The sequence below is a fragment of the Sminthopsis crassicaudata genome, chromosome 1 (genome assembly GCF_048593235.1).
Source record: "Sminthopsis crassicaudata isolate SCR6 chromosome 1, ASM4859323v1, whole genome shotgun sequence".
NCBI classification, from domain to species: Eukaryota; Metazoa; Chordata; class Mammalia; order Dasyuromorphia; family Dasyuridae; genus Sminthopsis; species Sminthopsis crassicaudata.
This window is the reverse complement of record NC_133617.1, coordinates 189671360-189696169: the sequence shown is the minus strand read 5'-3', so window position 1 is coordinate 189696169 and position 24810 is coordinate 189671360. Positions and strand designations below refer to the sequence as shown.

At 34.7% G+C, this 24810-nt stretch overlaps 1 protein-coding gene across 5 annotated transcripts in view; it reads right to left on the bottom strand.

The window, feature by feature from the left end:
- Positions 1-8340: 8340 nt before the first annotated feature.
- Positions 8341-24810, bottom strand: part of CARMIL1 (capping protein regulator and myosin 1 linker 1) — a 349103-nt gene continuing 332633 nt past the window's right edge. Inside the window, exons 34-38 of one of the 5 annotated variants that reach the window (XM_074272988.1) lie at positions 24158-24239; positions 22751-22984; positions 20849-20989; positions 18323-18472; positions 9090-9361 (exon numbers count right to left, since the gene is read on the bottom strand). In XM_074272988.1, coding sequence (XP_074129089.1) covers positions 9225-9361; positions 18323-18472; positions 20849-20989; positions 22751-22984; positions 24158-24239 — 744 coding nt within the window. In that variant the 3' untranslated portion in view covers positions 9090-9224. Of the gene's footprint in view, positions 9362-18322; positions 18473-18835; positions 18871-20848; positions 20990-22750; positions 22985-24157; positions 24240-24810 lie in introns of those variants that run through there. The other 4 variants (XM_074272991.1, XM_074273002.1, XM_074273008.1 and 1 more) reach the window with 4 other exon arrangements.

The following is a 24810-nucleotide window of genomic DNA, read 5'->3' as shown; positions in this document are numbered from 1 at the left end:
AGATTACCTTCATCTATTCTGTATATGTTTCTAGTTATTTGCATGTGTCTCCCCCAAAAGAATGTAAACTTCTTGAAGGCAGGAGCTATTTGGCCTTCTTTGTATCCCCAGTGATCAGTGTAGGACATTATAAGCACTTAAAAAGTTCTTGTCGATGATTGATAGACAAGAATCATAAGTCTACATGAATTCCAGGTTTCCCTAAAATTTAATTCTCATTTCATTTTGTAAGTCTAAGATACAGCAAGTGATATTTGGTAGTTTCATTCCTATAGTATTCATGTTTCTAAGTGTTTTGTGAAAAGTACAATTCTGTTTTTTTTTTTTTTTTTTTTTTTTTTTAGTAAAGGAACAGATGAAATACATGAACATGTGGTACTTTCACAGCTTTCTCTGGTTTCAGGATTCTAATAGGCATTTCCTGATTTTATGGCAGGTTCTAAATTGGGCAGAAGTGGTATGAGATGAAGTCTGCATTGACAGCTCATTTTAGGTTAAATTTAATATAAATTAATTCAAATGTGGTGATTACTTTCCTGCCACTTTAGGTCTTAAAAAGATTTATAGTGTATATAAAACCATCGCTTTTTATTACCGACATTGATGAGATCTAGAATTGGGGCACCTAAATGAAATTAGGGTTAATTGAGGTCTAGTGGCAGGTTTGGGGTACAGGGAGTCAAATAGAGAGCTCTATTAGATTCGGCACAAGGATACAGAGTTAAATGAGGTCTAGTAGCAGTGCAAGAGTTCTTTGTAAAGGAATTTACAGACCCAATAACCTAGATTAATAATAATAATTGGGGTTAGGAAGTAAGGTTAAAGGTAGAAAGATGCCAAGGCCGGGGTTGGCACCGGTGTGGGCAGAAACCCTTGGCATAGCTGGTGTAAGGATGCCATGTTTGGGGCTCTTGCAAAGAGTGGACTCCAGTTTTGCCCCTTTTCATAATGGGGGGAAGCTTTTGGTAATCTTGAAAGGGTCCCGTGGGTGAAGTCCCAGGTTGGCTCCTGGCTGGTTTCAGCCAGAGTTAGAATTTGAATAAAATTCAATGGGTTTTTAGATAAGGAACTGTTTGTGCTGGGGGTAGGGGTTGGGGAAACCTGAGCAGATCATTAGAGTGGGGGCTGGGATAGCCCAAGTTAGCTCAGATCTGATTGGAGTTGGAAGAGCCCAGATATCTCCTATTGGGATTCATGGGGGGCTAGGAATTAGAAAGGAATCTTAACCCACATCAACATTACTATTCTTTTGGGAAAATAGTACAAGATCTTGGGATTCCTTTACACTTTTAAAAATTACTAAGGACTCCCCCTACCCTTCAATAATTTTTTATGTGAGTTCTATTCTTATAACATTTTAAAAATGTTATATTATGAATATTATGAAAATAATTTTGGCCTTACAGACCAATTAAAAAGGTCTCAGGGAATATTAGTAGTTACTGTAGCACACTTTGAAAACTGTTATATAGTTTGTGGCACTTGCTATATAATATGTTTTCTGACTGATATATTTCATCTGGAAAAGGTGTATTTTAAAAATACAGATGAGAACTGTTTCTAATTTTGATGATGCATGTTAAGTACAAAATGTGAGATTTCTGGATTCTAATTCTTCTTGGGTCTCAGGTTCCTCATCTGTAAAATAAAGGAGTAGGACTTTTGATCCATTTTCATGATCCTATGATTCTTAGGGTTGGTCCCATTATTTTATAATCACACCTGTAATAATTGGTATTGGGTTATTTAAATTATTTTTTAAAAGTTTCACTCCACTCTCAAGGAATATTTTAGAAAGCAACAAGATCAAATTTGACCAGAATCTATGAAGGTCTGAGATATAACTTACGAGTTTTCAATACCTGCTAAACATTGAGCCTCGGCAATTATGCTAATATTCCAAATCACAGGATAAAGTATCATAGTACCGAGCAACAAAGATACAGGCAGAATACACAAACTTTTGGCTATGGTGCAAACCCTGTGATGGTAAAAGCCAAAAGTTTACACCTTTGAAAACCTCAGTTCCTTATACCAAGATATTCCCTTCTCTAAATTTATAGTAATACTCCTCTCTAACATCTGTGTAGATAACTAGGCAAGTCTGCCAATCCCTAAGCTAGTAATCAATGGGAGATTGGGATTTTAAAGCAATGAAATACAGAGAAGATAGCTCCCTCTAGGCTCATAGGGAAAGAGAGAAAACATTTCTTTATGCATGCTGAAAGGACCAGGTCACCCTTACCTTGTACCATAATATATTAAATCATTCTACTAAAAGTAAAAAAAATAGTGGAAGGCATTTCCCCCCTTTATAGTTCCTTTAGAAAAGTGCTATAGAAATGAGTTATTCTTATACCATCCTTTGAGGTAGCATATAGAGTAGAATGTGGTCTTGCAATCAAAAAAATTGCATGGGAGTCTCAACACTGACACATGACACTCTTATTAAGTCATACTGTCTTTCAGAGCCTTAGTTTCTTCATCTATAAAATGGAGAAAACAATAAGAGCCTTGTCTACCTCATAAGATGATTTTAGAAAAGGGTTTTTGTTATCCTTAAAGTAGCATATGTATAGGAATTTGGCTCCTACTTTGCTTCAAAAAGGTGCTGGATTTCTCCTTAAGCAGGTTAAATACACAGTGCTTACCTTCTTGTTTAGAAATATGGGAGTGAGGCCCAATAAATTGGATGGGCAGGTAGATGAGGCTATAATTTTAAAAATTTTTGGAAACTTTTTTCTTTACATCTCTGTCATTTTGAAAGCCCCTTCTCTCCATGTTGAATCATCCTTTTTGGTAAAGAACTAATTTAACAATATATTTTATTTTGTAATCACAGTCCTGTGTTTCTGCTCTGAGAGAAAGGTATGTTTCATTAATCATCCTCTAGGACCTTTATTGATTTTTCTATTTCTCAGTTGAACTTTTTTTTTGAGGTGATCTTTTAATTTATATTATTGTACTTGTGTTCTCTTGATTTTGCTTATTTTATTTTATATCAATTCATACAAATCTCATGTTTCTCTGCATTCTTCCTTTCTTTATTGCATTTTGTTTTCAGTAGTTTCTACAAAGAATATTTCTGTGAACTTTTTGTACATTTTCAGCCTTTGTTTCTCCTTTGAGTTCTGTGGGGGTCTATGTCCAGAAGTGGGATTGCTAAGGCTCAAGGGCGTGACAAATTTAGGCATCTTGCTTAACATAATTCCAAACTAATTTCCAGAATGGATGAACTCCTTAGCTCCACCAACAATGTATCACTATATCTTGTCAAAGTCCCTCCAACATTGACTTTTTCCATATTTTGTTACCTTTGTCTACTTATAAAATGAAACTAAAAAGTTTTTTTTTAACATGAATTTCTCTTGATATTAGTGATTTAGAAAATATGCTATATATGGTTATTTATAGTTTGTAATTCTTTTGAAAATGCTTTAAGACACAAGCTTGTCTTAAAGAGATGTGAAAAATCAATTATCTCTTTAAGTGTCAGATATATAAAGGGAATTAACAGATATAGAAGACAAAAGAATATTTTCCAATGAATAAGTGGTAAAAGGATAAGAATAGTTCCCCTCAAAAGAATTCCACACTATTAACAACTACATCAAAGAGAAATTCAGATCATCAAAATTCACATCCAGCAAATTGGCAAAGATGACAAAAGATGCAAATAGTGTTGAAGAGGCAGTGAAAAGAGAGGTATATTAATACATTGTTAATGGAGCTGTAAATTGATACAGCCATTCTAAAAAAGCAACTTGGAATCATAATAGAAATAAGTGATTATAATATTTACATCCTTTGTTAGGCAATCCCACTGCTAAGCATATCCTCCATATATATATATATATATATATATGTGTGTGTGTGTGTGTGTGTGTGTGTGTATAGCCCCATATCTACCTCAAGGTCAAAGACAGAAAGGTTCTATATACTTTCATTTCAGGATTTTTTATGATAGTAAGATTTATGTAAAAAGTAGATGCCTTTAGTTGAGAAATGGCTAAACAAACTAAATGGCAAATGAATGTAATTGAAATAAATATAAAGAAGGGAAAAACTTATATGGATTTGAAACTAAGTACATGTACACATTTCATATTAATACATAATCACTAGGAACTTAATTATTGACAAATAAATATGAGGAAATTTATAGCGAATAGTCAAAGGGCATTGGAGTTGGAAAGAAAATATCTCTTTATACTTATTAGTAGCATAACCCTGGGCAAGCTATTTAATTTATTGCAGCTTCAGTTTCCTTAACTGTAAAATGGGGATAATACCAGTACTTACCTCACGGCATTGTTGTCTGTAGAAGAAAATTTATTTCTCTTAATTCTAATGTGAACAATATGGAAAAAAGGACAGATCAATAAACTGGGCATACAACTTTAAAAAAAAAAACTTATAAAAGAACAAATTAAAAATCATTAATTGAGCACCAAAATGGAAATTCTGAAACTCAAACGTGAGATTAATAAGACTGAAGATAGAGAAACTATTGAACTAATGATTAAATCTTGAAACTGATTTTAAGGGGAAAAAAAAAAACAACCACCAGTAAAATAGATAAACTATTTGTTCATTTGATTAAAAAAAAAAAAAAAAAAAAAAAGAAGAAAACTGACTGAACACCCAGTATCAAAATTGAAAAGTGAAATCACCACCACCACCAAAAAAAAAAAAAAAAATTTAAAGCAATCATTAGAAAATATTTTGTCCAACTATATGCCAATAAATCTGACAATCAAAGCAAAACTGATGAATATTTACAAAAATATAAATTAGCTAGTTTTACAGATCAGGAAACAGAAATCGTAAGTAATTCTACCTTACAAAAAGAAATTAAACAAGTCATTAATGAATTCTCTAGGAAACATCCCCAGAGCCACATGGGTCCATGAGTGAATTAATTTCAATACTATATAAACTATTTAGGAAAACAGGTGAAAAAGCCCTACTAAACTCCTTTTATGACAAATATAGTGCTGATACATAAACCAGAAAGAGCTAAAACAGAGAAATGGAAATGGCAAATTACTCTACTATCTTTGCCAAGAAAACCCCAAATGGGGTAATGAAGAGTTGGACATAACTCAACAAGCACTGGGATTCTACAAACTAGGAATTAGGGGCAATTTCTGCACCTTCCTTTACAACTTCTTAGCACTATCTTTGTCTTCTATTATTCTTATGTAGCTCTTTCTTTCCTTCACAGGATATGTATCAAGGTTTTTCCCTAGGCAGTAACAACATTTTCTCAGACATGTAGTTTTTCAATTGTATATACTTTTAAAACAATCACAAAATACTTACCTTCTCCACAGCAGTGACTTTTTCATTATCTCTTTGGAGTCAGCTCTGAATAAGTCATGTAAGAAACTACTTTCTCTGTCAATGTTCTACATCCAATTTTTAATCTTTGGCTTGTTTCTCTCAAACAAGTAGCAACCTCTCATCCTGCTACTGGCCAGCTGGCAATGTATTCAGTAAACACAAAGTAACACTAATATTAGTCTAAGAAACACCAAATTAGGAAGCTATTTCTTTCTCACGTTTGTACTAGAGAAATGATGTTTGGGGAGTAGAGCCAAGATGGTGGAGTCAAGACAGGAACTCATCCAACCTCTCCCCCAAATTGCTCCAAATTTCTTTAAGTAATTTAGAGCATCAGAATTTAAGAACATCACAACACCCAAAAAAGAGAGAGAACATTTTCCAGTGTAGGCAACTTAGAAGGTCAGCAGAAAAAGTCTGTGGAATCAGTGTGGAAGCCCAGCACATAATCCCATCCAGGCCCAGCCTTGACTTGGACCCCAGCTTCAGTGAGGTGAGAACTCTAAATTAGCAGAAGCGGGAGGCTTCTGAACCTCTAAAGCCCAAAGACATGAGGGAGGACTTGGAAAGTTAGCAGAGAGGGTCTGTGGCAACGGGGTGGAATTTGGATGCGCAGACCCAGCAGAGGCTGTTCCAATGCAGCCCTATCCCCAGCCCAGATCTCAATCCCAACACCAGCCACGCATCAACAAAGCAGCCTCAGTTGCTTTAGCACATCAGATCTTACAGCTAGAGTGAGACAGGGACCCTCCTAAGAGCTCCAGGGCAGAGAAGAATTGATGTTTGGATTATCAAAACAGGATTGCTAGGGATGAAAAAATGTGACTCCCAGGGTATGTTAGGATTTTCTGGCTTCCAGTTTCCACTTCAAGACTATGATGCCAAAATCTGTGCTTCTCAATTGATGCTGAAAGTTTTAGCTTGGACCATCTCACTCTGAAGAGTGATGTAGTAGTGAATAGAAAACAGCCCTCAAAGCTAGGAAGACCTGGAGTCAAGTTCTGCCCTTGATATTTAGTGGTAGTTTGACCTCTGGTAAATGCTCTAGACAATTCTTTTAAGGCTGGGTTGCAGAGGAGGTGCAGACCTGTCTATATTTAGAGGAAGAGTTCACCCATCTAGGAATTCCTTATACCAATGAAATTACAGATCTTGTTCTTTCTGACTCTGGTCGCACAGGCAGGACATAGCTAACCATCAATCAACAAGCATTTACACATATCTATTCATTCTTTGCAGGCTTTCTGGTGACACCCAGTTTTGATCTACTCTGCATATATTCTAATCCCATTGTTTTATTGTGTTTGGTTCTCCCCAAGTTGTCTTCACTTCTCTGTATATCCCATACCAGTGGAGTGATTTGGAGGCTCTAGTCAGACAAAATTCCATAGAATAGGAAGTGACTCAGAGATCACTTAGACCATTCCCCTTTTCATCTGAATTCATTTGTAAATCTTTGGAATGATAGCCTATGCCTTCAGACTCAGTTTTCCCATCTGGAAATGGCAATAATAGTAACAGCACCTATTTCAGGGCCATGAAGATCAAATGAGATTATATACGTACAGAACCAAAGACCTTAAAGGACTACATAAATGGTAGCTACCATCACCATCATTATTATTTGTTAAAACTAAGAAAGAAAAAAAGAAAAAGAACTTTTAAAGATTCTTTTTGTAGCAAAATTTCTGTTGTGGCAGAAAAGCCATTTCCTGAAAGAATTCTCCTTGCCTTCTCTACCCCTAACATTTAACCTATATCCTTTGCAAAATGACTCAAGTTTTCTCATGTTTGTTCACAACAAAGGTTGAGAACATGGTTCTGACCCTCTGTATTAATTACAGATTCTCTACTTTGAGAATAATACTATATTTAGAGCCAGAGGTCTTGACTAGCTAGGCACAAGCTACTTTTATGACCTTTAAAAAAAAATTCTTTGAAATTCAAATATCTCATTTTTAAGATTGAACTTCATTGGCTAAAACTATCTATATTGGTCCAAAGTTCTAAATTATGCTTAGGAGAAATAAAGAATTTTTAGAGAATACATTTACATGCCAAGAATTGGTGCACAAATAGTATATATATGGTTTTATATTTTAATATCCTAGAAAGCAAAAAACTCATCTATAAATTTCTCTTAGAATTCCTGTTCATATTACATGAAACTAAGGTTTTATAAAACACTGCTTCAGAAAGACCTATATTATTGAGTTTTATGGTTTTTTCTTTAAGCATTTATTTATTGCTGAGGCAATTGGGGTTAAGTGAATTGTCCAGGGTCACATAGCTAGGAAGTGTTAAATATCTGAAGGCATATTTGAACTCTGGTCCTTCTGACTTCAGGGCTGCTGCTCTATCCACAGTGCCACCTAGCTGCCCTCTTTAAGCATTTATTAGTTAAAATGTTAGAGACTGCATTAGGTAATTTATTTGAGCATATCATGGGATATAACTTTAATTAGCCCAGCTTGCCAAGGGTATAGCTAAATATAAGTAGGCATGAATCACTCAATTTAATTTCAAATTTTTCCAACTTATTAGGCAAGAATGGCTTGTCTAAGAAATGGGGATGTCTTGGCCCCTCCAAATTTTCCATATTACACATCTTGAGTTTCATCTGCATCCATGGAGTGATTGACCCTAGTACTCAGTTCCCCCCCATGAGGAGCTTCAGAACAACAAAAGAAATCAGACTGAGCCTTTAGCTTTTCTTCAGGCCTCAAAATATATGGAAATCTGTTTGTCATGCAGCCAGGTGTAAAGCACTGATAAGTATTTGATTCTTCATCCTTATGTAAATTTTTTTTACCCTTACATTGGATATGGTAGGCAGCTGTAATAGTGAGTAATTATTTGTTCTGAATGTAATAGCTCCCCTTGTGGTGTGTCACAATTGTGATTATTCCAAATTTTTTTTTCCCAGAAAGAAAGAATGAAATGACTTCACCAATAACCAAGCCCATCTTAAGAAGATATGGGAGAAGGCCAATATTCCACTTGCAAAATCATTTTATTGGTACAAATATACATATGAATAAAATTCAACTTGTAATGTAAATGAATATCTCTGAAATATGCCCCCAAAAGAGTGCTTTTTTTTTTTTACAGATGTCTAATTATATCTCTCTTAAATCACACATTAAGAGCTAATATGCAGACAGAACTGAAAACAACCTCCCAAACACCAATATTCATAAAATCTTGATTGCCTCATTCCAATCAACTATATACATTAATCTAAGGATTTAGTAGAGTCACGGTTCTATTCCGCCCTTAGTTGTGCTTGTTGACAATATGAATGTAACCAATTGAGGGTTGTTGTTTTTCTGTACAGTTCAACAAGAAGAAAGGCATTCTCTCTGGGAGAATGTAAAACCCAGACCCAAGAATCTAATATATATAATTTGTACAAATTATTTATTAGTGTGCTCTGTGACTATAATTACAATGTGCAATTATACAGCAAGTATATATTTCTTTGTTGGACGCGTGCAGATTTGACACATTTACATTCAGCAGTACTACACACAACCTGTTGCACAGTGGATTTGTGTGAGATGGTTTCCAGTTACTTTTCTTTGCCTTCCCCAAACCCATAGGCAGGGCACTCTTTATAGCTGCTTCAGAGAAATTCCAGTAGGAAACATGAGCAGAATGCTGGCTTTTAGTGAAGGCATATAAAGGAATGTTTGAGAATCAAATGCATCATTAAGAAAAGGAAAGACCAAACTAATGTGCTTTGAATACCATTAATAAAAAATTTGTTTCCTATTCACAAAAAAAGAAAAGAAAGAAAACCAAATGCACCAACAGAAAACAGTACCCAAGGCTACAAAAGTACCTTGTACAGTCAGTTGTTTGCAAGGCATATCCCTTTAAACAAAAATAAAGTCTTTTTCTGCATCTTCTCCAGAATCGCTGGACTTGCTGCCTTGGTATCCATCTCTGCTAGAGGACCTTGGCCTTTGTTCTTGGTGTTCAGGTGACTGGTGTCCTTGGATCTTCCATGAAACTGCAGCAAACAAGGAAGAACTTTATACAGAGTTTGCTACATGGAGATGACAGTGATTTAGCATGGCTAGCCAACCAGGGTAGAAGAAGGGGGCACCAGAAGGTGAAGAGTTTGGGACAGATGGTTGCAATTTATCAGTAAAGAGTTTTATTACTTTATTTATTTAAAAGGCTGAAGACAGGAAAAAATATTAAACCCTCTATTAACAAATGTGTGTATGTATTTAGACCACACATTTACTGGGGTTTCATTGGGTTTCTCCCTCATGTTGAAGCCCTCAGAGAAACTGTTCAGGTCCTCTGGGAGATGTTATCAAAGACAGCAGTGACATTTTAAAAGGTAGAAGATATTTCTAAAATTGATCTAGTCTTTCCTCTTCCATCATACTGAAAGGTATTTGAAGAAAGAGATTGTCTTATTGAGTGTTAGGGCAAAGCTTCAAGAGACATGACTTTGAATCCAAGCTCTGACATTTATTGTGGGCAAGTCACTTCATCTCAGAACCCCAATTTCTATGTCTGCAAAATGGGGGGTAACTCAATTTGTGCTAACTACCTCACACAGGTGTTATGAGGAAAGTGCTGTATAATTCTTAAAGTACAATACAAAGATAAACTATCCTCATTTGTTTACTGTTTCATCACCTTCAGGGCATTGCATACAGTGGACACTCCATAAATGTTTAATTGAACTGTAACTATTTTCTGGCAGAAAGAAATGGGTAAAAGTTTCCTTTAAAACTTTCTGAAAGGATATTCATATCTTATTTTAGGTCTATAGTTGATGATTTAGGACTTATTCTGGCTTTTGGTAATGGATGCTAAATGAAGTACAGAGAAGTCTTCTGGCAGTGTCTTCATGGCCCTGTCAGACATACTGATTGACATTCTACCAATTATTTGACCTTTCAGTTTTGCTCTCTAGGGGATAGGACTTATAAAAAATTAATTGATACCAGCAAGTATACTAAAATCACTCTTTTTACAGAAATGTTATTGCTATCAATTCTTGCTCTGGTTATTGGCAAAGACAGAGGTTCTGCAAGAGACAAAATAGTCTTTGCAAAAAAAAAAAAGGGAGAAAAGAAAAATGCACTACAGTTTCCATTGCCTGGGGAAAGTGATTTAAATTCTGTACTACATTATATGTTATTAAAGGCAGTTAAAGGTTATTTACAATGACTGTTATATAGACATTTAGCTAAAAATAATAAGTATGGATTTTGTATGCTTTGAATGAAAAATGAAACTGCCTCATTTAGTTTAGCAATTCACGGGTTTCCCAAAAGTCCTGGGCATCTCTTTCCAGAAAAGCCTTCAAAATGCATTTGAAGCTCTTATTTGGCTGGCTCCATGAGTATTAGGCTCACAAATTCCATTTGGCTATTTTAGTTGTTAACCTAATAAAAAAAAAAGTGTTCAGGAAATGAGGACTCATTAACCCTAATAGCCTAAGATCCAAACAACAATATCGTGACTTCCTTTGCCAAGGTTGTGGTCATCTCCAGGTTCTGATCTCTAGCCAAGGAAATTTAAAAATTTTAGCTAATGATATGAAGTAAGACTTGAAGTATGTTAAAGTTCTCTGAGTTCCAACTTCTCAAAAGTGAGATATTTATCTTTTCAGAATGATGGCTACTTTTAGGTCACAACTTTGATCACAGATTTTGGATCCTTAAAAAGAAAAGTTGCCTTTTGATTCCTACTCTGCACTTACAAAATATATTAAGAAGAAAAAGCAATGAATATGATATCTGTCTGAGGGTGATCAATGTCATTTAGAAGTTGTTTATAGCTCTAGACATTATATATTCTTCAAATTGTTCTTAGACATTAAATTAATATAATGGCAATGTCCAAAGTTTTATTTCTTAAGCTGCTAATATAGTAGAGAGATAACTGGATCCAGTAGATCTGGTTTTAAAGCTAAACTCTCATTCTACCTCATCTATAAGGTGAAGATACATTACTACTTGTAATAGCTAATTCACAAAGTATGGTGTGGAAAGCACTTTGTAGATCTTATTAAAGATATTCAAGTTCTTCTTGCTATTATTTTATTATTATTATTGATAAGATCTGGGATATCACTTGATTTTTCTCTTTGTATCTTCTTCTATTAAGTGATAGGGTTGGATTGCATTAAAAAAATCTTCCAGGGGCTTTGCACTTCTAAAATCCTCTCCTGCTACTTGATGCCAGTAGATGAATATTCCTGACCTTCATCTTTAAGAATCATTATAATAATCCAGCCATAAATAAATGCTGTCACCAGGGATGTTAGCTATGATTGCTTTATTAAAGTTTAAAGTACAGGAGTTAGCTGTCTCTCTTGAATTTGTTACCTCTTAATAAACTTTAATTGCAGGATGCAGGGACAAAACCAATTTAATAGACTCATTTTCCCTGATCTTCTAAAGCAGATATATTGGTATTATCTTGTTTTAATTTTTCATTTTATTCAACTTTTTGGCTTCAGGAAGATTCTTGTATTCAACCCATGTCATGTAAAATGGCCCATATTTATTTATTTTGAACAATGAAATTCATACAGCTAAAAATAACTGAGCCAGAGATTAATGAGATATTACCCTTTAAAATAAAAGTATTCATCTTTCTAAAATGCTTCACAGAAGATCCTCTTCAACACAATGATCTTCCTGATAAAAACTAATTCTGGCTTAAAAATTCTTTGTTATCAATCAACCAACAAACGTTTGTTTGTTATGTAGCAAGCTTGAGGCACATAAATACAAAAGACTGTTCTCTGATTGTAATAAGTTTGTATTCTATTACTTTCTCTCTCTTACTACACTTTTATTTTTAATTTGTGGAATAAAACAAGCATTTGTAAATACGATATAATAAAAAGAAAGATGATTGTACACAAAACTGCAAGTCTGTTATGTACAACTTTAAAGTTATCATGTAAATTGCTTTCCTTTTTTCTTTCTTTTCCCTACCATAAAAATGGCTACCATTACCATTATAATTATTCTATTGTTTTCATTCAAAAGGGCTTATTTTCATGCTTAGTCAATTATATCACTTTTGGGGATGGGAGAATAAAAACATATTTGCATGTTTTAGGATGTAAACCAAATACAGTATATAAATGTCAAAATTTATTTTGCATATATGCTTCCAAGAGATTGGCTATAAGCTTTGGACAACAGTATTACATTTCAACATTTATCGTAAGTATAAGATTTCAGTAGTTCAGATCCTTCTATTAATTCTGAAATAGTAATCATTTGGCCAATTCTAGGCTGGTTTTCGTTGATATTAGTTATGAAGAAAGGGTTTGCTAATAATACCTTGTCTATATTACTTTCAACTTTTTTTGCAGCTCCATCTTCTTCTCTTACAAGAACTTTGTGAAGTAGGCATAGAAAGTATTATTATCCCCATTTTAAAGGTAGGAAAATGGAGGTTGGGAAAGGACAAATGATTTATCTGAGATCATATAGTCAAGCATTAGAAAAGCAGGATCTACAATCAGGGCTCCTGATTCTTAGGTTAATTCACTATGCCAAATTAATATTATAAACAAGCCTTTAGAGTAATTGTTCCTAAGGGAAGATACTATTTTCAAGAATTTTAGCAATATCCATTTGCATACATCTAATATGCTAATTACAGATGAGTTATGTATTTATTAAAGATCACACAGCAGGCCTGTGGTTAGCAGATGGTATTACTAATTATATGTACCTGAAGTAAAAATGCCCTATATTAAAACTCAAGCTAAATATTTAAAAATCAAACTAAACATCATATCTTTTATTAGTTTCTAGATGATACCTGCCCAGTTAACCTGACTTAACCTAATTTTAGTTTTTTTTTTTTTTTTTAAATTCAGATTTTTGACACTAAACCTCCCTGATATAAATCCTCCTATATAAGGTTACTATTCTGGTTTATGAACTTTATGTGTGCCCCAAGTGCACTGAGAGGAAAAAAAAGACATTTATAAATAATGGATAAGCAAACTAGGTGACTGTGTATGGTATTCAACACTTAAATAACCTATTTATATTCAAATCACATCTATATCATCAAGACCTCAAATGCAGACGCTCAAAAATGGAATTTTTCATTTTCCAAAATGATTTGATTTTATATATAAGTTGATGGCCAACTTTACCACTGTTATAACAGATTTCCACAAGGAACGATGAGATTTTTTTCCTTGAGTTACCTTAGATCAAACTTTTTGTTTTCCCCTCCATTAAATTACAACAATATACTAATATCCTAAAAAACTAAATCTATCATGACCTAAAGGGAACATTCACCAACTGTTTGCTCACCCCTCCTAGAATGAGCCAAAGTGGCAATACGCTATTACATTTCTCTTGGGGGTAACATAGGAGAGAAATGGAATTTGCCCTTGTGAGAGAAATGCAATACGGCAGGGCAATTCAATGTCAGATCCCAAATAACAGTAGCTATTTGTAGAATGCAAGTTTGATTACTGGGATGGGACAGATGATATAAAACAAAGCCTCAACATCAGATGTCTTTTGTTTTCCCTTTTCCTCTCCAAATATCTATTTATACTATATGCAAAAACAACTATTTTCTAAACAAAATAGTATAACATATAATGAAAAATTATAGCTTATAATTAAGAGGAAAGAGAAAATGATAGGATACCAAAGCTGTAGTTAGAAATATTTTCAATAAATGAAGATAAAATATTCTAGCATACAAATACCTGTCAAATAAACATTAAAATAGCCAGACTTAATTAAAATAGAGAAATAATCATGGGAAAAAAAAAACAAAAAACAATATGCAGCATGCTTTGAAAACAATAGCTTCTGTATGTTTCATAAACATTGTTCAAGTCTGAAGGGAATAAGAAAATTGTTTTGTATAAATAAAGCTGCTGAAAGAATTATTAGAGGGACAATCTGCAGCTCAGCTTAAAAGACTTGTTAAATGCTATTCATTAATTGTAAAATGAACATCAAAACTCTTTTCAGAAAGCAGAATGCTATTCAGTTCTCAAAGGTTTAGACAGGTGGTAGGAACTGGCACTAACAAATTAAAGTCATTCATGCAGAAATATAATTGCCATTCTTTAAACAAAATCACCACCTTTCTGGTGCTTATAAAATGAAGTATGCTAATGCTTGATGATGCCATGGCAAGTAAACTGCTAAAAGGTCAGCTTCTACATGGTGACCCAATTTCAAGTGGTCTTAAGCTTCAACATTTTAAATATTCCTAATTTCATTTGAGTATGAGTACTCTCTTCACTGTATATTGTTAATCACCCCATATTTTACTAGCTTGCCTTAATGAAATTTTACTAGCTTGCCTTAATATGTTGTTCACAGGACAGATAGGGGAGGAGAATTAAGTGGCCTGTCTAACTTCTAACACTACACTAAACTTGGAGCAAATGATATATAGCCTAAGACTGGGCCCATACTTGAAGTTTGATGCATTTTGACTTCTGACATAGCCTTAACATCCCAGAGATATCTCCATGTTAGAACCAATCAAGTAAGACTTTATTAAATGTCTATTATGTTCTAGGTACTGAGCCAGATCTTAACGATATAGACAATAATAAAATTTTATAAGAAGGGATGCATGAGCAGCTAGAAAGACCTTGTATAGGAAATGGCACGTTGAAGAAAGCTAAGGTTTCTAAGAGATGGAAGAGAAGAGAAAGAGTAGAATAGACATGTGAAAAAACATAGCAAAAGGACATGGGATAGAACATGTGAAGAAAGGAAAGGAAGTGAGTTTAGTTAGACCAAAGAGTGCATGAAGGGAAATAACGTATAATATAGGTCTGAAACCCAGTTTGGAAGCAAGCTGTGAAGGGCTTTAAATGCCACAGTAATTTGCATTTAATACAAGAGATAATAGGAAGCTCCTACAGAGGTCATGGTCAGACTATTCATTGGAAATATCACTCTGGCATAAATGTGGAAGATAGATTTGAGAAGGGTGAGCCCTGGGACAGGGAGGTCAATTAGGAAGCTACTACATTAATCCAACTGGAGAATCTGAATTAAGGTGATAGTTGTGTGCCTAGAAAAACTGGGTGTGACAGGTGGGTGCTGGAGGGGGCAAGGGAATGGGAGGACGCAAAAGCTGTGGAATTTAGAAAAAAAACTTCTTACTGTCTTGTTTATATAGGTTGGGGATGTGGGAGAATGAAGTTTCAAGGATGATCTGGAATTTAGTAGAGACTACTAGCTTTAAAGAATTCAATTTAAAGAGTTTCAAAGTGACTATTTTTCAAAGCAACTAAATGTGTTTAAATCAATGAGCATGCCAAAGGGTGCATGATACTTTACTGAGAACATTTTCCCTACTTCTAGCACATTGTTCCTTGACTCTAGATTAGTCTTACTCTAAACATTACTAGATGACTTTTGGAATGTTGATCCTTTGGAAGATGAGTTGCTACTTTTCCATTTTACAAAGTACTTTGGTACTTCCTTGGAGAAAGTATGTAAGTAAAAAAGGGTTATGAGTACATTCATTTCATCATATACATTGTAACTGTCAGAAACTGAATCGTCCATTTAGTATAAATAGGTCCATAAACAAAGCTAATTCAGTCATTTCAATGCAAATGTCCAGAATTTACTTACAATTTGTACAGAGACTGATTCTATAGGTACTTTTCATAAATAGGATTTTTGCCATTTGAGGAAAAACCACTTGTCCTTAGATGTCCTTTTATGACTCTTAGGTGATTTAGAGAGTAAGGTTAAAAAAAAATCTTAAAGACAGATAGATTATAATTTAAATCATTTGTTTTCTTCTGTAGGAAATGGCTACCTTTAATAATAACAGGCACTATTAGAAGAATTAAGGGGGAAGGGCTTGCTTTTTCCTCTTGAAGGGGCAAGATCTTTTTTAACTTTTGACTTATTGGATGTTTTGAAACTGTTTTTGCAAGGACACAGTAATCTTTGTTTTACTTTTATATCCCTTGTAATTATCTCAGTACATGTCACATGGATGCTTAATAAATGCTTATTAAATAATGTCAACAAGTCAAAGGTTGAAGTTTCTACTACCATATGATTATTTCATAGTTATTTTTGGGTCCAGATTCTCTAACTCCTACCAGACAACTTAGGTCAGATAGTAGCAGATCAGGTACAGTAGTGAATAAGTTCATTGCAAATCTATTATTATCCTAGAAAAAAAGATCAGAGACATGGTGGTGGGGTAGTAGTCCCATCTGACACCTTGTGAGATCACCAAATTTCAAGTTCCTATTAGTAAAAACCAAACGGTCTTTGTAAAGAAAGGCAAAGATTCGTTTCATTTCATGATCTAGAATCCTCTGAAAAAATCTCAAACATGACCAAACATAGGAATATATTTTTCTCTCTTCTATAGGAAATTAAAATCTCTTTTAAAAGGGGCACCCATTAATTTTCTAACCCATATTTATAAGAAATAGAAACAAGTGAGAAAGGACATTTCCTTTCCCAGACCCTCAACTATAAAAAAATTTATTCATCTCTCTCAAAATGTTATACAATAAAGAAAACTACATGGAAATATTTCCTTCTTTTGATGACTTTCATTTACACTGAATATTCTAGGACAATTATACTGAAGACACTTTAAAGAACAAACAATGTGTTGAAAAAGAAAAAAATGTAATTGCAGCTTTTTCTCCCCATTTTACTAAGTAATGTGAAAATTCCTACCTGGACTAATGTATATGGCCAAGAGATCTATTACTGCTTATTGGGTTTATGTCATCCCTTTCTTCTAAAAAGCTTAATTCATTGTACCACTATTCTCAAAAGTTTATGCTACACTGTAGTATTAATAGCATTTATACAGCACATTAAGATTTACAAAGCGCTTCTCAATTAGTTCCTCACAACACCCCTAGGAAGTAGGTATAATTACTACCCTCATTTTACAGATGAGGAAACTGAGGCAAATTAAATTACTTGCTCAGGGTCACACCATTAATAGATGTCTGACGGAGGATTTGAAACCAGGGCTTCTTGACTCCAAATTGATTACTCTATCCACTGCGCCATCTAGCTATTGTCTGTAGAAAGAGACCCAGATTTATCTTTAGAGGAGCCAGATTTAAAGTCTGCCTCTTCACTTATGTGAATTCAGACAAGGTAATTTTCCTGTATAGATTTCAATAAAGTAAAAAGGGTCAGAAGAGATCATTTCTAAGGTCTCTTATAATTTTAAAATTCTTTCGACTTAAGCTTACTTTTATAGTGAAACTGTTTGAACATATTTCAAAAGAAAATTGCCTAGAGTAAAGCCCTAACGAGGAGATTTTGCACATGGGGAACAAAACACATCTTCCGCTGAGTAGAAGACATGGTCTCCATACAGGACACAAAGACTTTGGTGTAAGACTTGCTTCTGGAGAGGCCATTGCATGAAGATGGAGGTAGGTGGAAGAAATCATTCCAGCACAGCTGGCAGCTTCCTACTTTAATTAATTGTTCTTATTAACTAGATTCCTTGGTCCTGCTATTTTCAGCCTGCCAGAATGCTACAAGTGCCATCAGTGAACTTTAAATTCAATGCCCTATGCTCCAGTCCAGTCACTTCACAGTAGTTACAACTCAGCCAAGAAGAATGAGAACAGAAAGATTTGATTTTTATAAAACAGAAAATACACCTGAAAGGCAGACTGGATGCCAAGCAATAAGTCATTCTTCTCTCACAGTAAGCTCACTCCTCTGTGAACACTCTAGTTGACATCAATATGAGATTTTTTTTTTTCATTTTCTTTCCTAAGCATTTTTTGAGGGGGCATATGTTAAAATGGCATCTGCTTCTATAGTAGGGATACTTACTGTTATCTGAATAATTTCCCAAACTCACCCCCCTGAATGGAACACCATGACCTGCCTTGCAATTAAATGTAAATCTTAGTGCCAGTTCTTAACCATTGATTCCATGAAAGATGAAAATTGAAGGTTCTAACCATTTGTTGGCTGTGACTTCCTGTGCCCAACTGCATTCACTTCCTCTTCCGCAGTGGTGGAGTACAGTTTTGAAGATCTTTTTCCTCCACTGGTGAACTTGTCATTGTCATGGTCTGAATCTCTTTTGTTATAATCTCCTGTTTGTTCTACTGGGGAAAAGGGATTCATTTTACCCCCTTGTCAATATTGGCAAATAAATCCATGTGTGGAAGCTAATATTACAAAAATAATTTAATATCATCTTATCCACCCCACTTATCATGATTCAAGGGAAACAGGCTATCTATTCAGATAATTTCAATCCTGGGCATATCTGCTGTTATTTACAGAATTCAACAGCCAACATTATGGAAATGTAGTGCAAAATGAGGTGTGCTTTGAGATTGCCCCCAAAAGTATTTTACAAAACAAAACAAAAATCTTATAAAGTGCATCCTATTTCCATTTTGGTTCTGCAATGGTTAAAAAAAGAAATAAAACACATTCACTATGGAATAATCAGGAATAATTGCAGTGATTTACCTGTTTCAGAAATTAGTTGGGCATGCTAGTCCAAAGGAAAGCACAGAACAAGGAAAACGGGAGTAATTGGCATGAAGAAAGCGTAAAAAAATTTGAAACAGAATGATTAGGAATTTTTTCTAAAGCAAGAGGCAGTGTTTATTCACAAGCAACTCTATTTCCCAGGTAACTCCAGCTGAAAATCTGATAATGAGCATTTGTGAAACCTTTAAATCAATGTTTCACTACCTTTGATATGCCTATATTTAAAATTTGTTTCTGAACTACATCTTTTCTCAATGTATTATATCTCAAGCTCAAAGAAATCTGAATCACTGTGACTTGTCTTTTTTGGAATTCTGAGTGGAAAACAGTGAATTGCACAGCTGACCTTCATACTCTCCACCATCTAGCCTCAAAAGCATGATTTTATATACTCCTGAAAAGGGCACCACCTGATCCTAATAGCTGCTGGGAAAAGATCCAAATACCTACTCCAGCTCCCCTGAAATGTATTAGAGGCAATTCATTCTATGTCCCATTTTTCTGGAAAAGAAACAAGAACATTTCAAACTAGGCAAGGCCATGGTCATGGCATCCTATATTTCATTTTTATTCAGACATTTGAGAGAGAGTAGACTCTCATTTGGTTACTGAAGTTATTTTAAAAAAATCTTGGTCATTAAAGAAAAACTAAACTTCCAACTTTACCCACTTCAAAGTTTTAATTATCCTAGAACAAAGGGCCATTTTGCCCTGCCCCTTCCCCCCCAGGGTTTTCATTCTTTTGGAAGTTCTCAAAGTTGGCCACATACAGTTTTAGAGCAAGCAAGTATAGAAAGTGCAGGAAAAAAGGAAAGAGAAAAGAACATTGTTTTTCTCAAATGAAAGGGAAAAGGCTTTTTATAAATGCTGTTAAGTAGCCAAGGTAGTTGTCACCTTGCCAACACTGTAAGAGTTTCTTTTGCATGGCCTGCAAATCATACTAAATAAAAGGTGCAAATAGCTTTCATTGCTCTTTTTTGAAGATTGTTAGTTAGATGCTTCCTGTCAAATTCCAGATCCAAATTTTCAGCCAAATCTTCCTTTTTATGTCTCTATCCAAAAGAAGCCAGACCCTTTTAATGGACTAATGTTCAGAATGGATCAGGAAGGCAGAGATTTCATTTTATTTTCTTTTTGGTGTATTTGTTTACCACATTTCAGGGATCAGAAGCACTTTATTTTTTAACATTTATGTTAGCCTAATAATCATTACATAATGATTTGTTAAATCCTGGAAAGTCAAAGGAACATGAAAACTAAATCTCTTCTTACATACAAAACCCCACTTTAAGAGAAGACAGAAAGAATATTTATACAGACTACAATGATCCCTCTTGCTTTGACTGATGACATTCAAGCCACCAATCCACTACACTTTTACATATTAGCAAATATATGTAACAGTTGTAGCAAAAGGAGAAGAGCTTCCCCTGACAGTATTCACATAATTGAATGTTGTGGTTTCTGAGACTTAGAAGAGCTCTGCAACCAGTTCTGGGAGAATTATCTGAAGCAATAAGGGACTCTTCAGTTCCTGGGTGAATGCTATCTTTTGAACCAAAAGTGTTAGATATTATTCTATGAATGCTTTTCTAATAAATAATGGGGTCCAGAAACCTACAGATGGTTGTTTCAAAATAATTCACTAACATTTGATTATTTACTTAGAGGTGATACCTGATGGGTCCCATAAGGGGAATCTCTAAAACAGAATCCAGTGAACAGTCAGAGAGAATTTTTCCCTCCAGCTATAATGTAACTTCAAGTTATTCCAATAATTTATTAATAAAACACATACTTCTTGGCAAGGTCTTGCAAAACTTAATATTACCATAAATTGAACTGAAGGAACTTACCACTTAGTCAAACCATACGAAACCAGCTTAATTATTCCCAGGGATGATCCACCCCCCCTCCCCCGATATATCTAAGAGGAAAAAAAATGGAGCAATGTGTACCCAGAGAAGAGCCCATCTTACCTTCTTGGGAAAATGATCTTGCTGTAGGCTGGGGGCTACTCTGGCCGTCTCTCTCTTTATCAGAAGGAACTTTCTTTAGAACAGGTGGAAGCAAAGCAACTTTAGGGGAACCAGGGCCAGTTGGAGAATCTGGAATATCGTCTACGGAAACAAACAGAAAAATCAAAATTTTCAATAGGAGTCAGATAATAGTCTGATATTATAAATAAAAAAACAGAAGGTTTTTGTTGTTGTTGTTGTTGTTGTTGTTGTTGTTGTTTTGGTTCTTAGGGCAAATTTTACATTTCATTTCAGTAACAAAATAGCAAACAATATAGAGAATAATAATAATTTTTTATAAAAAGTTAGCCCCTGCATAGCTCTCTCTCTCTCTCTCTCTCTCTCTCTCTCTCTCTCTCTCTCTCTCTCTCTCTCTCTCTCTCTCTCTCTCTCTCTCTCTCTCTCTCTCTCTCTCTCTCTCTCTCTCTCACACACACACACACACACACACACACACACAATCACACTTTTAATCTGCTTGTTCAGTAGGGTAGAAAGTTCTATCTGTTTGTTGGGGCACATGATATACAGAGTAGTAAAGGAAGAAGGAGGAGAGGAAAAGGAGAAGGATAAGGGAATAAGCCAAATTGTTTTTTAGGCAAGTAGGTGTTGTGGGAGCCTAAAGTCAATTAGACCTGAATTCAAATTCAGCACCAGACACTTGTGAATTCCGAGTTAGCTCAGGATCAGCCAGAGTCAGGATCAGCAAAAGTCCTTGGTCTTTAGGGGGAGAAGTGAAGGAGACCGACAAACCTTCACCAGACTCTACCAACCTCTCTTCTTCTCGTTGTCCTCCTCCAAAGTGACTCTGGCTTGTCTTACTCCACCCCCTCATCCCTACTACAATCATCTGTATACACCAAAAGATGGAGCCAGCACAGAATAGTGAGAAGGGCCATTTTCCAAGCATATGCTAATAGAGTATTGTCTGATAGAAAATCAGCCTTAAATGCTCGGTGGTCTGATTCCACTGCACCTATTCAGAGTTTTAGCCCTTTACAGACACTGACTAGCTGTGTGATCCTAGTCAAACCACTTATTTTTGTCCCAGTTTTCTCAAGTACAAAACGGGAGTATCTTCTAGGATCTTCATGTGGATCAAATGAGATAATATTTGTAAAGCATTTAATAAAGGACCTGCCACACAACTGGTAGGTAATAAATGCTTGATTCCTTTCTTCTAACGAATGTGTCCTGAATTTTTTTTTACTATCATGGTTTTATGATACTTGACTTGTATAGACTGGATATGGAGTGTTCACTGATCTGAGATTAAGACAAAAACAAATTATTCTTTCTGTTCTTGTATTGCATGGCCACAAACACTTTATTCCAAGTGTTTGCATGTATGTTATGATGACAGATGTTAGTCATCCAAAATGCAAGAACTAGTTCAATGTTATACAAAGCTATACAATTTTATGAATTCTTTTTACTTTCGAGGGCTTCTAATATGATTCAAATGATTTCTCTTATTGGACACATTATCTATGAGCCATGTTTAACCATTACCCTTCTAGACAATAAATCAAAATCAGATTTAGTATAAAGTGAAGAGACCAACTTAACTCTCTCAAGTCCCTTCCTACCTCTGATGTTTATTACCTATGTGGTTCACAGATTTAAAGCTAGATAGGATTCAAGAGGTCTTATTTTACTGATAATGAAAATGTGACCAATTGAACACTTGCCCATATTAAATGGCAGAACTAAGATTTGACATCCAACTTCTCAGATTTCAAGTTTTATGCCCTTTCCACTGTACCATGCTGTCTATATTTTTCAGCAGTTCCGGTTTCTCTTGCTTATAAGAATCACCAATAACTATCACATTTTGATTCACTATCAATAAAAGTCCCTTACCAGGACGAGAGGCAGTTCTTGGTTTCTGTGGGACTGTGGGTCGTGCTGCCAAAGCAGGTTTAGGAGATTGAAGGAGGGGTTTGGGACTGGTAGGTGTATTGGAAGAGCTCCGAGGTCTTATACCAACTTCCATCTTGGGGTCTATTTTGGTGTTTTTCTCTGGTGTTCCTGTAACGGAGTCACCTTTATTTGCAGCAAAACGGTTTTCTGGAAGACCTGGATGCAGCTTAGGTACTGGAAAGAAAACAGATATATGCTACATAAAATTCTAGAATAACTGGTTGCAGTGAGTAAAGTCAAGTACTGAAATCAAGTAATGTTTTCTACACACACACACACACACACACACACACACACACACACACACACACTTATTTATTAAACTGAGAAGTGATATTTTCAACAATCACCATAAGAAATTTGGTCCATTAATACAAATAATCTGGTATCATTTTAAATCCAGAATATTATTTTATATTAGATTATTCTTGGAAAAATCTAGCTAAAAAACTTTACAAAAAAGTAATTGACTTCCTGGCAATACTATTTCACATACATCAATTCAGTCAATTAACAGGTTCTCTAATAATTATACAGTTAAAATCACATATACTGCATATTAGATTTTAAATTAATTTTTTGTTGTCCTATGGTAATAAAATACTTCATACTAAAATTATGAATAAAAGTATTAACTATATTAGTAGGCCTGTTCATGAAATTTGGGGTGAATAAAGCAATGGGGGAATAGAATAATGGTAATCTTTCAGTGAATGACTCACACTTTTGGAAGTAAAGACTTCACAACATTTTAGATTAGAAATATTATTTCACAAAACTCCAATTCAGCTACATTCTAACACTTGTATTCCTTGCTCCCAATAGGATATAAGCTCTATGAGGGCAGGCACAATTTCATTTTTGCCTTTGTATGTCTAGTGCTCACATAGTACCTGGGACATAATAGGTACTTAAGAAAATGTTGGACTGATTGATGTAGGCATACTGAGCATTAGCATTATCATAGAAATATTGAATTTCTGATATGAATAATATGCAAATGCTTTCTATCTTAAGTATATTATTACTTCATTTAAGAAACTCAAAGGACATAAGAATTGGGCAAATGTATTTAAGTAAAAGAAAATCTACTTCTCAAAAATCTGGTAAGAAGGTAACATTTAGAAAGAAGTATCTTCCCTGTATCATCAAAGAGGCAAAAAGAGCAAAACTCATTGCAAGAGCTTTTTTTATTTTTTTTCTGTGATGCTACAAAATGGAATATAAGCACCCAGAGACTTATGTCCTGCTTTTTTGACCATTAGCATCTCTTCTTTCAAGTTTTTACCTTGACAGATCAGGGTAAGGATTTTTCCTAATAAGAAAAAGAAATTAGGCATAATTTACCTGCTCCACTGCCATCTGATCGTTCTGTGTTACCCAAAGCAGTAGCAGAAACATCCTGGGAAGAGGCATCATTTCCATGCTTCTAGAAAAATATAAGAAGTCCCCACCCCCACCCAATAGAATTATTTAATGAAGTTAAAAAAAAAAAAAACCCACCACAACAATAAAACAATCTTTTTTAGCAACTTGTCACAGAACAGAAAACAAATATACAGTAGAATCTTGCCAAATTTCTCTCTGCCTTTTTGAAAGTCTCTTACAAACCTGTCCCCGCTCTGGCTCTCAAAAGTGCCCTCACAGGTAATATTCCTGTGAAAACAAAGAGTAAGATGCAAAATCTATAGGGAAAAAAAAATTTGGACTAGATTTGAAATTTTACCAGTGTCAGGAACTTCTGATGAAGAAACACCCTCTTCCAATGCAAATCATCAATTGTTCTGCAACTTAAGACTTTTAAGTTGATTGAGTGCACTGAGAAGTGAAATGATTTGCCTAATATATATCAGAAGCAGCACTCAAACTCAGATCTTTCTAATTCTGAGGCCAAATTTCTATTTATTACACCATACTTTCTCTCATACAAGTTCAGAATATGTGGGGTTTGGGATCCTTGGTGATAACAGCAATTGATAAATCTATATACTTTCTACCTC